We start from the raw sequence: 20482 nt of genomic DNA, 5'->3' as shown, positions 1-20482 counted from the left end.
CTTCCTTCCAGCCTTCTTTCTTTCCTTCCTCCTTCCTTCCAGCCTTCTTTCTTTCCTCCCTTCTTCCTTTTCTTCCTTCCAGCCTCTTTCTGTCCTTCCTCCTTCCTTCCAGTCTTGATATGCCATCATATGGCTTCAAAGATTGAGTAGGGGGCTGAGTGGAAGTAGGGGTTGAGTAGGGGTTTAATAGGAGTTGAGTAAGGGCTGAGTAGAGGCTAAGTAGGCGTTCAGTAGGGGTTGAGTAAGGGTTGATTTGGGGTGGATTTTGGACGAGACTAAGAGTGCAGCCCATAAGCACAGCGTTCTCATGGTGGATCTCAAGAGTGTCATTCAGAAACACCAAGCCTGACCAACTAACTAAACTTGTCGCAAGCCGAGCCCTATAGCCCCCCCTCTCTGGAGGCTTGAGTCGACTGGACAGATGAAAGCACTATGTTGGCAGACCCTACTACAAGCCAATCAGAGTTGAAGCTAAAATGCTTACTCCATACACCTAATTCATACAAAATATCCACACAAGAATAGGTGAGTTGATCTGGGATGGAGGCAACTATACTGTACAAATACTGTTGGTATCTGGACAGAAGAGGAGAGGAGGAGAGAGAAGGAGAGAGGAGGGACCAGGTCCAGGGACTCACAGGAAAGGAAGCATCAGCGAACATGTGATCAGGCTCTATCATCCATCCATCCACTCACCTCTTCTAACTCCCTCCATCGACCTACAGGACCTACAATACTAAAGTGCTGATTGTTTCTAGCCTGTGATAAGGCTGGTACACTGAGAATGTAGACAACGGCTGTTTCAGAGAAACAGTGACTGAAGGACACAGGTGTCTGTAAATACAACTTCCGCTAACGAACCTGTGACTGTGGTATATGTTCAACATAGGAGTTATGGTATATTCATACTGGAAAAAAAACAACTGTAATTTCCATTGGTACGCATTCAGTTATTAGAAAATAAAGCTAAACTAAATAAACGACATATCTGGCTGCCAAGCAAGCATGTCCTTTATTTCCTCTGTTATTTTTTTTATTTTTTAAATTTTATTCAAAAAGGTATTTTTTTCCTTCGGTTTTTCAAATACGTTTCAGCTGAACTGAATGTATAACTGATTTATCTACGATTTATGTATGAGCGCATATTCTTAACCTTTCTTTCTCTGGCATTCCTTCAATCCTTCCTTCCCTGTGGAGGTGTCTTATCTGTTTCTACACGGCTCCTCCTGCTTCTCATCTCATGTTTAGTCTAAATGAGTGCCCCCGCCGGGCCAGCTGGCCAGACTCATGCGCCAGGGGCTCATTCAGTAAAAGCTCAAGCAAACAGAGGATCAGGCAAAGGTGGTGCACTGGGCAGCCCTGCCGGGGTGCAGCCCTGGGCGGGGTTAGGAGCGGTAGTCCTTTTTACTGTACGGCTTGTTCCCCAGGATGCTGTCCACCTCATGCGTGATGGAGGAGGAGAGCTTGGGCAGGACCTGTGGGAGAGATCAGTCAGGGAGAGGGAGAGGGAGGAGATACAGTCACACCCATGTTGGAGGGAGAGGGAGGAGATACAGTCACACCCATGTTGGAGGGAGAGGGAGGAGATACAGTCACACCCATGTTGGAGGGAGAGAGAGGAGATACAGTCACACCCATGTTGGAGGGAGAGGGAGGAGCAGGCAGACAGGGCATTGAGTGGAAATGCCCAGAGCTTCTGCACTGTATGTGATCAGGAACGATACCTAACTCCTGGTAATGTGAGCATAACATTTCAGAAAATGAATCAATTTCACAGAGCAGACTACATACACACACTCGCTTGCTCACACACACACACATTAATTTTATTTGTGTTCACACACACACAAGTGCACACACCCACGTGAAGCAATAGGAAATAGAGCCTGGATGTACCGGAGGCCAACATTATGTGGTTTGAAAATCCCATTACATGCGTGAGTCTTATCAAGCAGAGGCAGCGCCGGCAGCCAGACCCTCCCTGCTCAATGAGACTGACCTTATCAATTTGCACAGTGAAGCATTCAAGCATATTACAACAATATCTGTGTGTGTGTGTGTGTGTGTGTGTGTGTGTGTGTGTGTGAGAGAGAGAGAGTGTTATAACAGAATGCCAGGGGTGTTCTACCTAGGAGGCAGAATTCTACTATGGATTGTCAGGAATGAACACGGACTGGGAGCGATGGGTCAGGTGACATTTAGAACCAACCAGAATGAGCTGGCTAATGGTCAATACTAAATTGATGCACTGCAACAACAACACCTTCCCTCCAACATCCAAACTCTCTCTCTCACTCACTCACTCACTCACTCACTCACTCACTCACTCACTCACTCACTCACTCACGCTCACGCACGCGCACGCACACACACACACACACACAAACAAACACACACACACAACCCAACCTGTATTGCTCCAATGTTCTCCATCAGCTGGTCAGTGTTGGAGGCTCCTAAGAGGACAGAGCTCACCCCCTCGTTCCGTAGGCACCATGCTGTAGGGGAGCGGTAAAGAGCAATGACACCCCCACCACTTAGAACACACACACACACACACACACACAAACAAATACAATGACACCCCCACCACTTACAAAACACACACAAAACAGGGCACAGAAGGCACACACACAATGACACAAAGGAACACACATAATGACACAAAGCCGCGCATGTGCGAGCACGCACACACAAAAAATCTCTTTCATGTCCCTTTCTCTGATCTTTCCCTCTTACACACACAATCACACACACGCACGCACACACACACACACACACACACACACAGGTTAACATCCCCCACTGGACATGTCGAATATCCTCTGACTAAATCACAAACTGAAGCTCTAGCTGTCAAAACAATCAAAAAGTTAATGACACACACACACACACACACACGTTTCCTCTACACCATAAACATCTGTTTACTAGAACCCCACTGGGAGAGCGGACCTAAGAAGATTACAGTACAGGAATTGAGGGAGATCAGTGGTATGGCAGTAATAATCTGGGATTATAATCTCCTGGCATACTGTACTGTACAGTCGATCAGAGGGATGAGCTGCCAGCCGTCTTCCAGGAACAGCATCTGACGCAACAAGCCATGGGGTTGGGGTTAGGAAGGGTTAGGGTTAGGAAGGGTTAGGGTTAGGAAGGGTTGGGGTTAGGAAGGGTTGGGGTTAGGAAGGGTTAGGGTTAGGAAGGGTTGGGGTTAGGAAGGGTTGGGGTTAGGAAGGGTTGGGGTTAGGAAGGGTTAGGGTTAGGAAGGGTTGAGGTTAGGAAGGGTTAGGGTAAGGAAGGGTTGGGGTTAGGAAGGGTTGGGGTTAGGAAGGGTTAGGGTTAGGAAGGGTTGAGGTTAGGAAGGGTTAGGGTTAGGAAGGGTTGGGGTTAGGAAGGGTTAGGGTTAGGAAGGGTTGGGGTTAGGAAGGGTTAGGGTTAGGAAGGGTTGGGGTTAGGAAGGGTTGGGGTTAGGAAGGGTTAGGGTTAGGAAGGGTTGGGGTTAGGAAGGGTTGGGGTTAGGAAGGGTTGGGGTTAGGAAGGGTTAGGGTTAGGAAGGGTTGGGGTTAGGAAGGGTTGGGGTTAGGAAGGGTTAGGGTTAGGAAGGGTTGGGGTTAGGAAGGGTTAGGGTGAGGAAGGGTTAGGGTTAGGAAGGGTTGGGGTTAGGAAGGGTTGGGGTTAGGAAGGGTTAGGGTTAGGAAGGGTTGAGGTTAGGAAGGGTTGGGGTTAGGAAGGGTTGGGGTTAGGAAGGGTTGGGGTTAGGAAGGGTTAGGGTTAGGAAGGGTTGGGGTTAGGAGGTTATCACTCATGACTCAACACCAGCGCCCTCATTCTATCACCTTCCCAAAATACCACCAGGTCTAAAGTCAGGGGTGAGGGGTCAAACCAAGCGGCTAGATGAGCATTTCATCTTTATGCCGTTACTTCATCTATAGCATGAATCATCAACTGGGGGCACGCGGGCCAAGGGTTAACCCTAACCCTAACCCCCAAAGCTTCCCATTCAGCCCTCTGAATTATTTTGAATATCTAAAAAATTCTTCCAATATTGAAGCAACAACAAAATAAATTATTTTATTAGGAATTATTTACCGACCTCAAATATATGCTTTTGACAGGGGGTTCTTAAGAATCTGTCATCTTATTATTAGCCAGTAGCCAATATATATATATTTATTATACCACCGGTATGACTGTGTCTGAATGAATACTGGACTCTGTAAAGCACTCTGGGTATCATGAAGGGCGCTATATAAATCCAACTTGATTGATTGATATATATATATATATATATGTTTTAATGATTTGAAAGGCTGGCCCGCACAGTGTCTGCTGAGAACAATTCTGGCCCTTGGACAAATGTAGTTGATGACCCCTGATCTATAGGTTCAACTGTATCCATGCTGGCGGTGGTGTCCAGATGATGACTTCAGTGAACCAATGTAAGAAGGATCCAATGTAAACCTTTTTCCTTGTGTTCATTCTAGACTTAGATTTTTGAGGAATAAGGCCTGGTTCATAGTCAACGCAAGCTACGCTGACACGGCTGTGAACGCGGCTCTACGCAAGTGATTCACTCGCACGGGAGTCGCTGCCTTGCGTCAGCGCCCCTATCGGTTTGTGTGAAATAGCACTTGCGCTCGCGTAAAGTTACAAATATCTGCACGACACACGTTGCTACGCAAGGACGCGTCACCGTCACCTTGTGTAGCCTTGCGTAGTTTGTGCTAGCGTAGCTTGCGTTGACTATGAATGGGCCCTAAATCTTGAAGAAAGTAGGTGGCTAGAAGGCATCAGTCATCAAACCAGAGGGACTGATGATGATTGAATCTGATATGTTAGGGTTAGGCTGTTAGGCTGGCAGGCTAGCTAGCTAGCTGTAGGCTAACAATCTATGAAACGTAGGGACTGTGGGGGGTCCAGTCCGCCCTGATCTCATCTGATCTGCCCTGATCTCATCTGATCTGCCCTGATCTCATCTGATCTGCCCTGATCTCATCTGATCTGCCCTGGGAGAGATGTGAAGTGACGCTCCAGATTGACTCCCTCCTTCCATGCTCTGCTCGCTGGTGTTAGCAGCTCTCTCAGGGTAGAGGATCTGTTAGCAGCTCTCTCAGGGTAGAGGATCTGTTAGCAGCTCTCTCAGGGTAGAGGATCTGTTAGCAGCTCTCTCAGGGTAGAGGATCTGTCAGCAGGCACATTCTTTCCTCTCCTGCTCTGCTGTGAGTCAATACAGCCCTCACAGCTACTCACTGCATTCATGTCTGGGAGGCCATTTTACTGCTGACATGGAGAAAAGGGAAACTCCCTAAATAGACCACACGCACGCACGCACACACGCACACACGCACGCACACACACACACACACACACACACATATGCACGCATGCATACATTATACACAGACTCCTATGCATGCATATCTAGCACCAACATTCAGGACGCCGACAACTACTAACACACAGATATGCCTCTCTCCAAACTGGCAGCACCCCCCCCCCCCCTCCCACACACACACACACAGGCAGCGGATCATGGACCGGACAGCCGGGTGACCGGCCTGACGTGCTAGCGAGAGAGCAAATAAGAGAACAGAGGGACGGACAGACAGACAGAAAGAGAGAGAGCCGCAGTGTGTGTGCGCGTACCGATGGCGAGCTGGGGCAGAGTGCAGCCCAGCCGCTCCGCCATCGCCTGCAGCTCTTTCAGCTTCGCCTGCTGACGACGGCCCTCCTCGCTCAAGATCTTGTCCTTCAACCACTGGTAGCCCTGTCAGAAACACAGCAGCGCCCCGGCTCAGAACCAGAACCCCAGCCCAGAACCAGAACCCTGGCTCAGAACAAGAACCCCAGCCCAGAACCGGAACCCCAGCCCAGAACCAGAAACCCGGCCTAGAACCAGAACCCCGGCTCAGAACAAGAACCCCGGCTCAGAACCAGAACCCCAGCCCAGAACCAGAATCCCAGCCCAGAACCAGAACCCCAGCCCAGAACCAGAACCCCGGCTCAGAATCAGAACCTCGGCCCACACCTGCACTGCTCAGCACCTTGCGTCGGCCGGAGCCCTGCTTTTAGACAGAGCTATGTCTTCATGAGGGGTCACACACACACACACACACACACACACACCTCTCTTTCCTCTCTACCTGGTCAGCTGGAACACAGCTTTCATATATATATACACGCCCAAACACACACACATACACACACACACACACACACCTCTCTCTCCTCCCTACCTGGTCAGCTGGAACACAGCTTTCATATATATATACACACACACCTCTCTCTCCTCTCTACCAAGTCAGCTGGAACATAACTTTCATGTACACACACGCACGCGCGCACACACACATACACACACACACACACACACACACACCTCTCTCTCCTCCCTACCTGGTCAGCTGAAACATAGCTTTCATATATACACATACACACTCAAACACACACACATGCACACCTCTCTCTCCTCTACCTGGTCAGATGGAACACAGCTTTCATACACACACACACACACACACACACACACACACACACACACCTTGGACGTCTGCACTCACGGATCCACATTTTCACACATGATTGGAGAATTCATAGAATTCTTAAAAATGAAAATGTATATTGAGCTGATTTGCATTTGTTGCTATTAAGAGCTCAGCTCAGTAGCCTGGCCAGGTGTGTGAGTGTGTGTGTTTTGTGTGTGTATTTTGTGTGTATGGGTGTTTTGTGTGTGTGTGTGTTGGTGTGTGGATACAGTGTTATGTTGAATATCAACAGAGAAAAATGAAAGGTCTTGTAATACATTGTTATAAATGTTATAACAAAATGTCAATCATGCTGACCATACAGACCAACAGCAACACCACCACCCACAGGCAAAACACAGAAACCAGAGTGGGAGCACACACAACCACACTCACAAACCCCCTACTGCACAGTGCTAACTAACTAACATGTAGTATCAAATACAAAGCACTGCTATAGCATGGTGTTAGACTATGCAAACAATTTTTTGTTTTCATGTTGTCAAGATGGCCGACAAACACAGACAAACAAACAGACACATCTAGGAGGACACCGACTTTTTGAACCTGAAAGACAGAGAACATTGGTTATGACAGGTACCAGCGCATGAGAGCATGGGCACAGGGGCTGGTAGGGCAGATACGCAAGGGACAATCAGAGAGGAGCACACAAGGGACAAACAGTATCTAAAATCCATACAAAAACTCAAACCGTTAGTGTGGCCAGTGAATGACGGTTTGCATAGTTTGAAAGCTGAATATTTGAAAGGATTTCAGGTACAATTTGACAGAGTTCAGGGGAGGTGTGTGTGTGTTGGGGGGGGGGGGGTGTACCTTCAGAGATGCTCTGGAGTAGGGGGGCACCCCGCTGTCGTATTTCCCTGAGATGATCCCACAGGCCAGCGGCGACCACGTCATCGCCCCCACACCTGGGTGGGCAGAAACAAGACGTCAGCAGAGCAGACAACACAAGGAAAGCTGTTCTATCGGATACACCCTGTGAGAAATTAAATACTGTAAGGGCTGAACAAAGATTGTCCTGAGAGGCAATTTGTGTTGCAGCGTAGAGCAGGGTACCTAAAAGGGTTAGGGTTAGGGTACCTAAAAACACAGCTACGGACAGGTAGTTACACAACAAATACAACAAGTGTGAGCATGATCCAGTCCGGAGAACAGGCATCTCTCTGGGTGGGTTGTAGCTACTGCCGCACTCTTACAAGCTGTGCTACACCACACCACCACTCACCACTGAAGAGACATGCATCTGTTAGCTTGTATCTGAGCTAGCTGGTGTCTCTTTTAGCTTGTATTTCAGCTAGCTGGTGTCTTTAAGCTTGTATATCAGCTAGCTGGTGTCTCTGTTAGCTTGTATATCAGCTAGCTGATGTCTCTGTTAGCTTGTATCTCAGCTAGCTGGTGTCTCTGTTAGCTTGTATCTCAGCTAGCTGGTGTCTCTGTTAGCTTGTATCTCAGCTAGCTGGTGTCTCTTAGCTTGTATCTCAGCTAGCTGGTGTCTCTGTAAGCTTGTATCTCAGCTAGCTGGTGTCTCTGTTAGCTTGTATCTCAGCTAGCTGGTGTCTCTGTAAGCTTGTATCTCAGCTAGCTGGTGTCTCTGTTAGCTTGTATCTCAGCTAGCTGGTGTCTCTGTTAGCTTGTATCTCAGCTAGCTGGTGTCTCTGTTAGCTTGTATCTCAGCTAGCTGGTGTCCCCGTTTGCTCTCCCCCAGCTGCTCCACCCACCTATCTTGTGGAAGAGCTCAGGCAACTGCACCTCCACCTTCTCCCGCTGGAACATGTGGTACTCCGCCTGCTCACAGATGGGCGGGATCTGATTGAACTGCCGCGCCACAGAGTACGCCTCCTACGGGACGGATGGAGAACAGAAAGCGCTCAGATCGGGGGCTAGACTGGGAAACTAAAATATAGACCCCACTTATGCCTCCTGTGCAGATTGAAATTTATTGCATTGTTTAACACTGCCTGTTAGAAAACAGATCTTAAAAGAACTGATGCCCTTCTTAGCAGACACTTCTATCCAGTCTTTATTCATGTGCAATCTTTGTGTGTTTTTAGCAAACCAGACTCAATCCCACCACATTGACATTGCCAGCAACTTGCTCTTACCATAAACTACACAGGACATTTCATAGAAGCTCCAGTTTGTGTGTGTGTTTACCATAATCTCCATAGGACTCCAGCGAGATGTACCCCAGTACATGGCCATGCCTTGATTTATCACATAGGTCATCGCCCGAACCGTCTCTGCCAAAGCAAACACACACAGACATAAGCGCAGTGATTTTCCAGTGAGTCCAGTCAGGTTCACCCACAGGGTTAGGGTTAGGGGTCAGGGGTCAGGGTTAACCCATTGCTGCAGTCACTCCCTGCTCTCCTCAGCCTGCTGCCAGAGGGATTCCCATATGAGCCCATATGACCAGCACAGCGCCAGGGCCCAGTGGGACAGAGAGAGCACACACAACAAGGAGGAGAGAGGGAGGAGAGAGGGAGGAGAGAGGGAGGAGGAGAGGGGGAGGAGAGAGGGAGGTGGGGAGAGGGAGGAGGAGAGAGGGAGGAGAGAGGGAGGAGAGAAGGAGGAGAGAAGGAGGAGGAGAGAGGGAGGAGGAGAGAGGGAGGAGAGAGGGAGGAGGAGAGAGGGAGGTGGGGAGAGGGAGGAGAGAGGGAGGAGAGAGGGAGGAGAGAGGGAGGAGGAGAGAGGGAGGTGGGGAGGAAACTGTTCTGTCCCCAGGCTCAGGCGAGAGAAGAGCACCAGATGCCCCCAAACTCTCAATGTCAACCGTGTGAACTCTTCAAAGGGCAGATGGGCAAATAAATAAATAAATAAACAGCTCTTGCAGCTTTATAGAAACACCAGTGATTTTTCCTTGTCCTGGTCTACCCAGAGGAAGAGCACAGCACATTCTCTCTGGCCAATGGGGTTGGACTCTATTCAAATAAAATGGGTTAGGGTTAGGGTTAGTCAGTCCAACTGATGACTTGAAAGTGAGAATAGACAAACTCTTCTGTGAGAACTGCAGTCCCCCAAGGCCACTATGAGCATAGTATAGATCTGCATGTATATTCGTGTGTGTTCAGAGGTCCACAATTTCTAGTGAAACTGATGAGCAGAAACCTACAACAACAACAACAACAACAACAACAACAAAACTGGAAAGCACCTCCGAAGTAGTGTGAAATATCAGCATTTCTTGCTTCACATATTGCATAATTTACATGAGGCACTGGTTTTCTCCTCTTTAGGGAACTCAATGAAAATATGTTTTATCTTAGACTTTTTCTAATGGGCTTGCCCCTCCATTCTAGGTTATGTTCCTTTTTAATTTATTTTTGTACTTATTTATTTTAAGGGTTGGCTCATTGCTCTGCAGTGTGTGCTCTGCTCTACCCCTCCTAACACTAGCATGACTCTGACCCTAACCCTAACCCGCTCTGCTCTACCCCTCCTAACACTAGCATGACTCTGACCCTAACCCTAACCCTAACCCATAACCCATAACCCTATAGATGGATGATGAATACAAGATGAGAAGAGGCTCAGCAGAAGGGAGGAGAGAGAACACTGCTGTTGACCCCTAACCCTAACCCTAGCAGAGCTGCATCTGACCCCTAACCCTAACCTTAGCAGAGCTGCATCTGACCCCTAACCCTAACCCTAGCAGAGCTGCATCTGACCCCTAACCCTAACCCTAGCAGAGCTGCATCTGACCCCTAACCCTAACCCTAGCAGAGCTGCATCTGACCCCTAACCCTAACCCTAGCAGAGCTGCATCTGACCCCTAACCCTAACCCTAGCAGAGCTGCATCTGACCCCTAACCCTAACCCTAGCAGAGCTGCATCTGACCCCTAACCCTAACCCTAGCAGAGCTGCATCTGACCCCTAACCCTAACCCTAGCAGAGCTGCATCTGACCCCTAACCCTAACCCTAGCAGAGCTGCATCTGACCCCTAACCCTAACCCTAGCAGAGCTGCATCTGACCCCTAACCCTAACCCTAGCAGAGCTGCATCTGACCCCTAACCCTAACCCTAGCAGAGCTGCATCTGTCTCCCACGGGTCTGACACACACTATCTAGTCATGTGCTTGCAGTAGATTTTCATTGGTCTACATCAATCTATTTTTGCAGTCACAATGCCCACACAACCCAACTCAACACAAAGACAATTTGGTCGATGAAGATCGCTAGACCCAGTTGTGTAATTTCTGGACCTTACCTTCCATAGGAGTGTTGGGGTCCGGTCTGTTAGCAAACACCACATCCACATATTCTAGCTGCAGTCTTTCCAGTGAGGCCTTCAAACCTACAGAACAACAACAACACGAGCCCAATCAGACACGATCAAGAGTCCCAGGGTTAGGGTTAGAGTTAGGGTTCTGCCATCGGCTTCCTCCTCCTCACAGCTACATAATCAATTCACCATTGCTGCAGACCACCTATGAGTGTTCTCTAATGGAGCAGATTCTAATGAGGTGTAATTGTAACCCCCGATCACAAGCTTCCTCAGCATAATACAGACAATCTCTGGAGGATCTCGATGATCAGAACCGGCCCTAGCTTCTCCTCGGGAACCGTGGTGACTCGGCACAGATTGCTTAGCTGGTTCTGCGCCAGTAGTAAAGTTCTCCTTCTGCTCCTGTAACAGGGCCCTGATCAGGAGGACTGTAGCTTACCTTCTATAATGTGTTTCCGGGACAAGCCTCTTTCAGTCTCTGCTCTGTGGGGGACACAACAGGACAGGGACCCTAATGAGGCGTCGCGCGGACAATTATATCAATGTTTGACAGTATCATGAAAATAACAATGAATCACACAGAGTCACGCGGTCTTAGTTATTCAGTGATCCCAGGATGCCTTCTTTCACAGGCCTGGGTCACAAGTCTTTAACAGTAACAGAACCGTGAACTGCTCCACTCTACAGCCCTTCTGGGTGACTGACATGTTTAGCCTCATTAAGAGCACCTGATCTCAGATGAATTAGAGCAGGGGGTCATCAAGTCCCCTGGTCCCGAACAGCTGACCCCAGCTACTGTACAACCTGCCCCCCATTCAATCACAGACAGGACAGGAGCAAGTCTCACAATGTGCTGGCCCAATGGTCTTAGAAAACGTTGTCGGGTCAGTAGGCAAGGGTTAATGTCGAGTACTGTCACAGTGTATGGACTGCAAAACACCGACTTTTTACACAAATGTAAAATATGGTGTGTAATGTAATGAATTTGGACATTAGAGACACAAGCTAAATGAAACCTACTTTCCGCCCCAGAAGATCTTTGTCGTGATAACCAGACTGGAACGCCTGAAAAACATGTATATATATATTTTTTTTTATGTGTATATACACACACACACACACACACACACATACAGTTATGTATCACACTGTGCAGTAACCGACTTAGTATCTGACAAACCACAAACAAGATTAAAAACAGAGAGAATCATGTTGTTTTCCAGTTGTCCACTGGAAGTGTTCCCTGCTCAGGAATGCAGCACTGTAGACAGCAGAGGCTGTGTGAGGATGACAGGGACCAGCGGGCGACAGACTAACACACCTGGTACTAGAGGATAACAGGCTAACACACCTGGTACTAGAGGATGACAGGCTAACACACCTGGTACTAGAGGATGACAGGCTAACACACCTGGTACTAGAGGATGACAGGCTAGCACACCTGGTACTAGAGGATGAAAGGCTAACACACCTGGTACTAGAGGATAACAGGCTAACACACCTGGTACTAGAGGATGACAGGCTAACACACCTGGTACTAGAGGATGACAGGCTAACACACCTGGTACTAGAGGATAACAGGCTAACACACCTGGTACTAGAGGACAATTCATTATTCCCCATCTTTGACGAGGGACACATTAGCTCTGCCATGACCTTTCTACTGTGTAGCTACTACTACCTGCATTAATCTTAATTTTCATCCTTCTAACTCTCTACCTCTCTCTCTGTCTCTCTCTGACTACCTGCACACTGTATCATAGACCCCAGGACAGGGTTGAGGGAGGAGGAAGACAGACACAAAGAAACATCTGTCAGAGTAGACTCCTACTCACCTCCATCCTTTCTTTTTTATGACGTTCCCCAACACCACCTCCGCTCTGAGAGGGAGAGAGATAGAGAGGCACAGAGAAATGAGTAGAGAGAGAGAGAGGGAGAGGATATCAGATACTGTACACTCAAGATACTCATCGATAGCATGATCTGATAGATGAAGAGTGAAGAGTACAAAATAGATTTCTGAATGAAATAATTGAATTTTTGGGTTAGGGTTAGATAAGTAAATAGTACACATTTTACACAAAGGAATCTTGCAGTGTGTAGTTTTCATTCAGAGAGGGTTAGGGTTAGGGTTAGGCTCCAGCCCTGTGCTGGGTGTGTGAGTGGGGCTAGGGGTCATAGTAGGTTTGGCTGGGCTAGACTGGTATCTAGGCTAGGCTAAGTTTGGCTAGGCCAGATCAGGCTATGCTAGGACATGCTAGGCTAGAGCAGGTCAGGACAGGGTATGTTAGGCTAGGAATATGTTAGGTTGGTGTGTAGGAGAGGCTAAGCTAAGCAACGCTAGGCCACGCTGGGGCTGGTGTGTAACTGATAGTGTACTAGTCATCAGCAGCAGCAGCAGGGGTGATAATTACAGTAGCCCTGCATGGAGCTAATTAAAGCTGGGAGCTTCTGGTAGCAGGAGATCACTACCCTATTGTCACAGCTGTCTCTCGCTCCTCTCTCCTCCTCTCTTCTCTCCTCTGCTCCTCTTTCTTCACACATGAAGCTTGGATACTATAATATCTCATCCTCTCGGTCTTTTCCTCTCAGCCCCCGCCTCCCTGCCTGCCTTCCCGCCTCCCAGCCCCCCCGCCTCCCTGCCTGCCTCCCTCCCTGCCTGCCTCCCTCCCTGCCCCCCCCCCCCCCGCCTCCCTCCCTCCCTGCCCCCGCCTCCCTGCCTGCGTGCTGCCTGCTCGTTCGAGCAGAGGGCGAGGAGGAAGAGGAGAGGGTGAGGAGGAAGAGGAGAGGGGGCTGTTTCTCCCAGGCTCTCAGCGCCAGATGTTAGTGCCCCTACCCCCTGGTAGAGGGAGGGCGGGGGAGAGAGGTAGAGAGAGAGAGAGAGAGAGAGATTGTGTGTGTGTGTGTGTGTGTGTGTGTGTGTTTACAATATTTCTCTCATCAGTCAACACAGAACACCCTTACTTTATATCGACACACACTGTAGCCAATGTGATTGTTGGTTTGAGCTTCATTAAAATACAAAAGGGTTTTGCCAGGTTAGAGTGTATTTGTGAGGATGTGTTTGTATATGATGGTTCACTGTGGTATGAGCTACATACTGTAGCTATCTGTAAATCCAAGATGCAATATTGACAGTATCCCTGTCTGTCTCTATGGCTCTGTGGTTTTTTTCATAGCCCAGTGCGTACAAGCGCAATGCACATAGAGACCCAACACACACACAACTGTCCGGTGCTGGCAGGGCTGTGATCATGAGCTCAGTACGAGAGACCGGAGAGATAAAGGCCATGTGTGCCAAGTCAACAGTCTGTCACATCAATGGACAGACCTGGACCAAACCAGGCCACTACTACCAGACCACCACCACTGTAGTTTCCTATTGAGTTTGGCTGAGGAGGTGCTACTAACTCTCCTCTTCTCTCCTCTCCCTTTCTTACTCTCCTCCTTTCTCCTCCTCTATACAGTAGCTGTGTGTGAAATGATAAGATCTCTGCTGCTGTCTCTTTCTGTATCTTTTAACCGTGTTGAAATGTGTGGATGTGTGCTGCTGTCTGTTGATGGTTAGGATGTGTGCTGTTGTATTTTAACTGTTGGTTTTAAATTAACTTTGAGACCCCCCCCCCTTCCTCCAGGAGGCTTCTGCCTCTTGCCAGGCCGCTGTTGTAAATTAATAAACATTTCTTAACGGCTTGCCTTTTTAAATAAAGTTTTTGTTGTTATCGATATTGTTGTTATATGTGAGACGAGAACCTCTGACCTATCGTGTCTGGTTAATATATCACGTCTCTCTCCCAGTGAGACGAGAACCTCTGACCTAGCGTGTCTGGTTAATATATCACGTCTCTCTCCCAGTGAGACGAGAACCTCTGACCTAGCGTGTCTGGTTAATATATCACGTCTCTCTCCCAGTGAGACGAGAACCTCTGACCTAGCGTGTCTGGTTAATATATCACGTCTCTCTCCCAGTGAGACGAGAACCTCTGACCTAGCGTGTCTGGTTCATGCCATCTCCAGCTCGATGTTCGATGAAGCTACAGTACAGAGTGCTTTTTGTAGACGACCACAGTGCATAGACAGTAGAATTAAGGGTTAGGGTTAGGTTTAGGGTAACCCTAACCCCACAGTGCATACAGACAGTAGAATTAAGGGTTAGGGTTAGGGTAACCCTAACCCCACAGTGCATACAGACAGTAGAATTAAGGGTTAGGGTTAGGGTAACCCTAACCCCACAGTGCATACAGACAGTAGAATTAAGGGTTAGGGTTAGGGTAACCCTAACCCCACAGTGCATACAGACAGTAGAATTAAGGGTTAGGGTTAGGGTTAGGGTAACCCTAACCCCACAGTGCATACAGACAGTAGAATTAAGGGTTAGGGTTAGGGTCACGGACAGTAGAATTAAGGACAAATATTAACGATGTTGTCTAACAGTTTATTCGGTCCATTTTTTATCTGTCACTTAAGGAAATATGCCAAAGCATATTGTTACCATGCGGTTAATATGAGGTATGGCTGAAAAAAGGATAATCCCTCTAGAGATTATTTCAAACCATCCAACTCACTACAAAGCTAGATTAATCTCTGGGGTTAGAGTTAAGAGAACAGAACTCTGAAGAGAGAGGTTCTGACCTTTAGATTCCTGCAGATGTACATTTACTGCATGTTGACTAAAAACATCTCTGGCCCGCAGTTCAACATGGCTCAACTAGTCCTGAGGCAATCATAGCTGTCACACATGGCCAACCGCAGGCTCATAAAGAATGCCCTTTACGAGAGGCCCTTATGGAAGATTAGTGTGTGTGTGTGTGTTGTTAGTGATGAGGTTTCTCCCCCCATGTCCAGGATCAAGGCCAGAGAAGGCGGTCACCTCTCGGAGGCAGGATATGCTCACTCTTCATGTTTATGCAAAGTGGACAGATTTGTGGACCTGATCGTGGCCACGGTCTGTCTGTCTGTCTGTCTGTCTGTCTGTCTGTCTTGGGGCAAGTGCAATGGGGGTTGTGTGCAATAGTCTATGTATGTGCAATGTGTTGTGTTGTGTGTTGTGTATGAGCAATGTGTTGTGAGTAATATGTGTAATGTGTTTTGTATGTGCAATATGTTGTGGACAACGTGTTGTGTGTAGTATATGTATGTGAGACATGTGATGTGATGTGTGTAGTATATGTATGTGAGACATGTGATGTGTGTAGTATATGTATGTGAAGCATGTGATGTGTTGTGTGTAGTATATGTATGTGAGACGTGTTGTGTGTAGTATATGTATGTGAGACATGTGATGTGATGTGTGTAGTATATGTATGTGAGACGTGTTGTGTGTAGTATATGTATGTGAGACATGTGATGTGATGTGTGTAGTATATGTATGTGAGGCATGTGATGTGTTGTGTGTAGTGTCATGGAATTTTACACCTAGTCTCAAGACTATTCAGAGATTCTTTTCTTTTCTTTAAAACCTATTCATCCAGTCCCCTGCCTTTTGCTATTGTAAACACCTCAACCTTTTGTTTCTCTCTCTCTTTTGTAATTGTAAACACCTCCTCTACCTCGCTCTTCCTCATCTCTTTGTTTAAGTCAGAAGGGCCACACCTTCGTCCTTCCCGTCCTGGCTCAGACCTTTTGTTTTCTTTGTTCATATTCAAAGTGCGCTTCATCCCTCGACCACTGTTTGATATCCGTCACCTTACGATGACGTATAGACGACTCAGCCAATCAAATGTCGGCTGCACCACATCCTTGTTTTGAGCAGATATAAGGAGGATATCCGGCGAGCTCATGTTACTTCTATTTTGGTGAACCACTCTGTGTTTTACTTTGAGGTCCGTTTGCAATCGTATTGTTTTCTTAATAAATCTGACTGAACCTTTTTGGAGCGAACCTGGGCTTTGGCAAATACTTCATTTTTCGAAATCTCAACTACAATTGGCGACTCGGGACGGGATCGACTGCCGTGAGATTCGCCTGGAGTGGAAGCGAAGGACGCAGACGTGCGGAGCAGTAGCGGCTCTGGAAATCTTCTCTCTTTGCGCTATTGCATTGGTTCGGAGAAGTCCGCCGTTGGTTCCACTCGGCTAAACTCACGGTACGTTGAAAAACGAATCCTTTTATGCGTGGTATTTGCCTTGGTTTCGTTTCAGATTGTGTTGGTCTAGATTATTGAAAGCAGAAACCCCGGCGTGGGTTTTTTTTTTTAGGTAACTATCTAAGGAGTTGTGAACAACAATAGATATATTTATATTGTATTGTCCTTTGACTTCGTCCTTGTTTCGTTACGAGGGTATATGCCGTTCAGAAGAAGTGTGAGTTTGGTCTCGTGAATTTGTTCCCCTGCAGTTGATGTACAGTTAAGGTTGTTTATCGGTTGCAGCTTAGAACGGTTTTTGAGTTAATACGCCAAAGAGTTGGCACAGAACGGGCTTCCCTTTGACCGGTCGTAGGAGTTGTACCGTTGTATTTTTTTTCTCAGCGGAGGTAGCTACGGGAGTGGTTTGGTAGTAGTCCGACCCGCGTTTCTGGTAGATGCGTTTGTCCCTTTGATCCCGGGTGGTTGGTAAACCTAAACGAGTTTTAGCTTTGACCAAGTGGTTGGTAAACCTAAACGAGTTTTAGCTTTGACCAAGTGGTTGGTAAACCTAAACGAGTTTTAGCTTTGACCAAGTGGTTGGTAAACCTAAACGAGTTTTAGCTTTGACCAAGTGGCTGGTGCAGCCAAGCAAGTATATGGTTTTTTGCTTGTCGTAAACGTGGGCCTGTGTGTTCGTCGTGTGTTCGTCCTGTGTTCGTCCTGTGTTCGTCCTGTGTTCGTCCTCTTTGGTCGTTCTTTGTGTTGCGTCCCTGCACGGGAGTTGTTCGTTTTGTTGTTTACTGTTTGAGCTTCGGCTCTTGCCTTGTATTGTTTGTTAAGCGCACCATTGATCCAGGTAAAGTATTGTAAGTATTTTGTACACTGTTTTAACTATACTTTTCTTTTCACCGTTAGTTTTGAATTATAGGCTGTAGGGTATTGTGTTAATTATGAATACCAATACTAGTTCGCTGTCTGGGCCAGCTAAGATTGTTGCGCAAAGGTTTTGGGATGATGCTTGTGTGCAGTTTTTGATCTGGGCGAAGCATTCTGATTTCCCCCTGTCCGGTACACTCAAGATTAGTGAGTTAGCGACTGTTAGGGCTCAGTTACAGGCGTTTGAGATGACTAGGTTAGGAAGGGAGCCTGGAAATGCGATAGATTGGAATGCATTCAGTAAGTGGGAAATAGTCGCACACGAGTGTTTTTTCAAGTCAGAAAGACGCGTAGCTGAGGAAGTTAATCAGAGAGGTGAATATTCAGAGTCCCTCCCCCCTCCTAGTCATTCCGTTTTTAACTCTATCACGCCGACTCGGCACTCAGAGCTCACACATCCTTCCCAAACTATGACTGGTTCACCCGCTGTTGTAGCTGCTGCCCCGCCTCCCAACTGTTTTTCCGTCTGCTCCCAACCAACAACGACCACAGGGTCGTCACACGAACAAGAATCATAGGGATAGAAACAGAATGGACTACAGAATGAAACCGAGGGAGGGAAACGAAAACGGAGACAGAACTGACACGTGTTTTCATTGTGGTAAAACTGGCCACTGGATTAGAAATTGTTACAGCTACCGCAGGCAAATTGAAAGGGAGAATCCTGCAACCTGGGATTCGGCGCCACCTGCTGGAGTTCCCTTGAACAACCCACAAGGTAGATTTTAACTAGCCAATATAGACCCATTTTTTTTAAGGTAAATAAACAGGACAAGACAGATGTAGCTGAGGACGTAAGGTTTGTGCATGATAGTGGGGGGGATAGATAATGTTTGCCAGTGTCTTAATCTGAATACAGCATCTCCTAACCCAATTATATATTTTTAAATGGTTATGTTAAATATCTCATGTTTATAGTTTGAGGCACATTCATCGGGTCTGAGTGTTTTTCTGAGTGTTTTTTACAGACAACTGTCGTTCCGGGAGTGATGGGTGAATGCCGAACCAGGAGACGGTGGTTCGTGGGATGCAGGGCCAACGCCATGTCACCGACTCACCGTGAGCGACGGATAAGTATGACATAGGGAAGAGACCATTTTGTCCGAAGCGTGCCCAATACTCTGTCCTCAAATGCAGAAGAGGAGCTTGCACTTAACCATGTTTCTGAGTATCTCCAACAGACTGCTGATAACCGTTCCTGACCAAAGAGGGGAACAGGGAGACCAGACCAGAGGACTCAAAGAGGGGAACAGGGAGACCAGACCAGAGGACTCAAGGAGGGGAACAGGGAAACCAGACCAGAGGACTCTCCTTTTGCCCTTCTGTTTTGTCTCTGTTGTCTCTCTCATCTGTGGATCCACAGACGGAGCACTTCATCAGCCTGTACTGGGGGAGCGGGAGCGCCGAGGTGGCCCTCCAGCAGCACGACCCGGGCCGGCCCTACGTGGAGCAGTACCGTGTGGACCGGGTTCAGTTCAAGAGCCTGTACGTGCTGCTGGCGCCCTGGCTGTGTGGGGTCCACACGGACACCGTGTCCCACCGCACCTTCACCCTGCTGAACCAGGACAGGGACTCCCTCCTCACCTTCCGAGAGCTCGCTGGCTGACCGCTCTATGTAGACCTGCCCAATGGGGAGACAAGAGACTACCAGGAGCAGATGAGCAGCCTGAGAACAGGCCAGAAAACATGGAAGAGAAGTAGATGTTGCGGGGTGAACCTACCCGTCAAAGATGGAACAATCAGCACCAGGACATTCTGGCCTGTGTGGAATAGCTGTCAAAAGTAGCTGAGAGGACGGTCCATGCAGCCGAACCAGAGATCTCAAGGGCAAAGCGGTCACTGCCACACTGTCCTCTCCTCTGATGAGCAATCGGAGAGTGACCTTGACAGTCACCGCCACACTGTCCTCTCCTCTGATGAGCAATCGGAGAGTGACCTTGACGGTCACCGCCACACTCTCCTCTCCTCTGATGAGCAATCGGAGACTGACCTTGCCGGTCACCTCCTTCTCGTGGTTGTGGTATGACAACATGGACAATCTCAACAGCAATGACTGCACCTCTAACCGCACACACTGGAGCCTACATTAAACATTCAGAGACGCAAACATGGAAGCTATGATCCATAGGACATTACATGCGATTATTCACAACAAGAGTGAATGAACTTTGAAATTATCTTGAAAAAAATATCATATTTGTTTACAAGAGTTACAATGGTTGAAACATGAGTTGATAAATAAGTTTGGGTTTTTCCTCTAAAATTGACCAAGAGGTTTTTTGCCCTTCTTACACTGGTAACCATTTATCTTTTTGCCTTGTTCAAACTTTAAATCAAGGTTTTTTGGTGAATGGTTGTCCCTTTTAGATTAGTAGTCATGCCATCTTTTTTTACCTTGTTTCCTGTCAAATTTCTGAAACAAGGGAGTTTTGGTGCGTGATTTGCATGTGGAAAGAAAATAATCTATTTTTTTTAAATATTTCACAATGAAATTCTTTTTATTCTTGCTCCACCTAGTGGAGAGATTACTTCCTTTCCACATGTATAGCATAGAGTTTTCTTATTTTATATTTGATGTATATATTTTATGTGGCTGTTCAGCCACAGATGTGGGAGTTGTCATGGAATTTTACACCTAGTCTCAAGACTATTCAGAGATTCTTTTCTTTTCTTTAAAACCTATTCATCCAGTCCCCTGCCTTTT

At 47.5% G+C, this 20482-nt stretch overlaps 1 protein-coding gene across 5 annotated transcripts in view; it reads right to left on the bottom strand.

The window, feature by feature from the left end:
- Nucleotides 1-890: 890 nt before the first annotated feature.
- The window catches only part of kcnab2a (potassium voltage-gated channel subfamily A regulatory beta subunit 2a), a gene marked incomplete at its 5' end in the record, with an annotated part of 73442 nt that continues 53850 nt past the window's right edge, over nt 891-20482 (bottom strand). For all 5 annotated transcript variants that reach the window (XM_084460636.1, XM_084460637.1, XM_084460638.1 and 2 more), the window contains 10 exons: nt 891-1475; nt 2410-2498; nt 5650-5770; nt 7362-7456; nt 8267-8387; nt 8703-8788; nt 10758-10844; nt 11215-11258; nt 11796-11840; nt 12611-12655. In XM_084460636.1, coding sequence (XP_084316762.1) covers nt 1386-1475; nt 2410-2498; nt 5650-5770; nt 7362-7456; nt 8267-8387; nt 8703-8788; nt 10758-10844; nt 11215-11258; nt 11796-11840; nt 12611-12655 — 823 coding nt within the window. In that variant the 3' untranslated portion in view covers nt 891-1385. The remainder of the gene's footprint in view (nt 1476-2409; nt 2499-5649; nt 5771-7361; nt 7457-8266; nt 8388-8702; nt 8789-10757; nt 10845-11214; nt 11259-11795; nt 11841-12610; nt 12656-20482) is intronic.

This window comes from Borostomias antarcticus (genome assembly GCF_949987555.1).
Source record: "Borostomias antarcticus genome assembly, chromosome: 33".
NCBI lineage: Eukaryota > Metazoa > Chordata > Actinopteri > Stomiiformes > Stomiidae > Borostomias > Borostomias antarcticus.
This window is presented reverse-complemented; position numbering and strand designations above follow the sequence as displayed.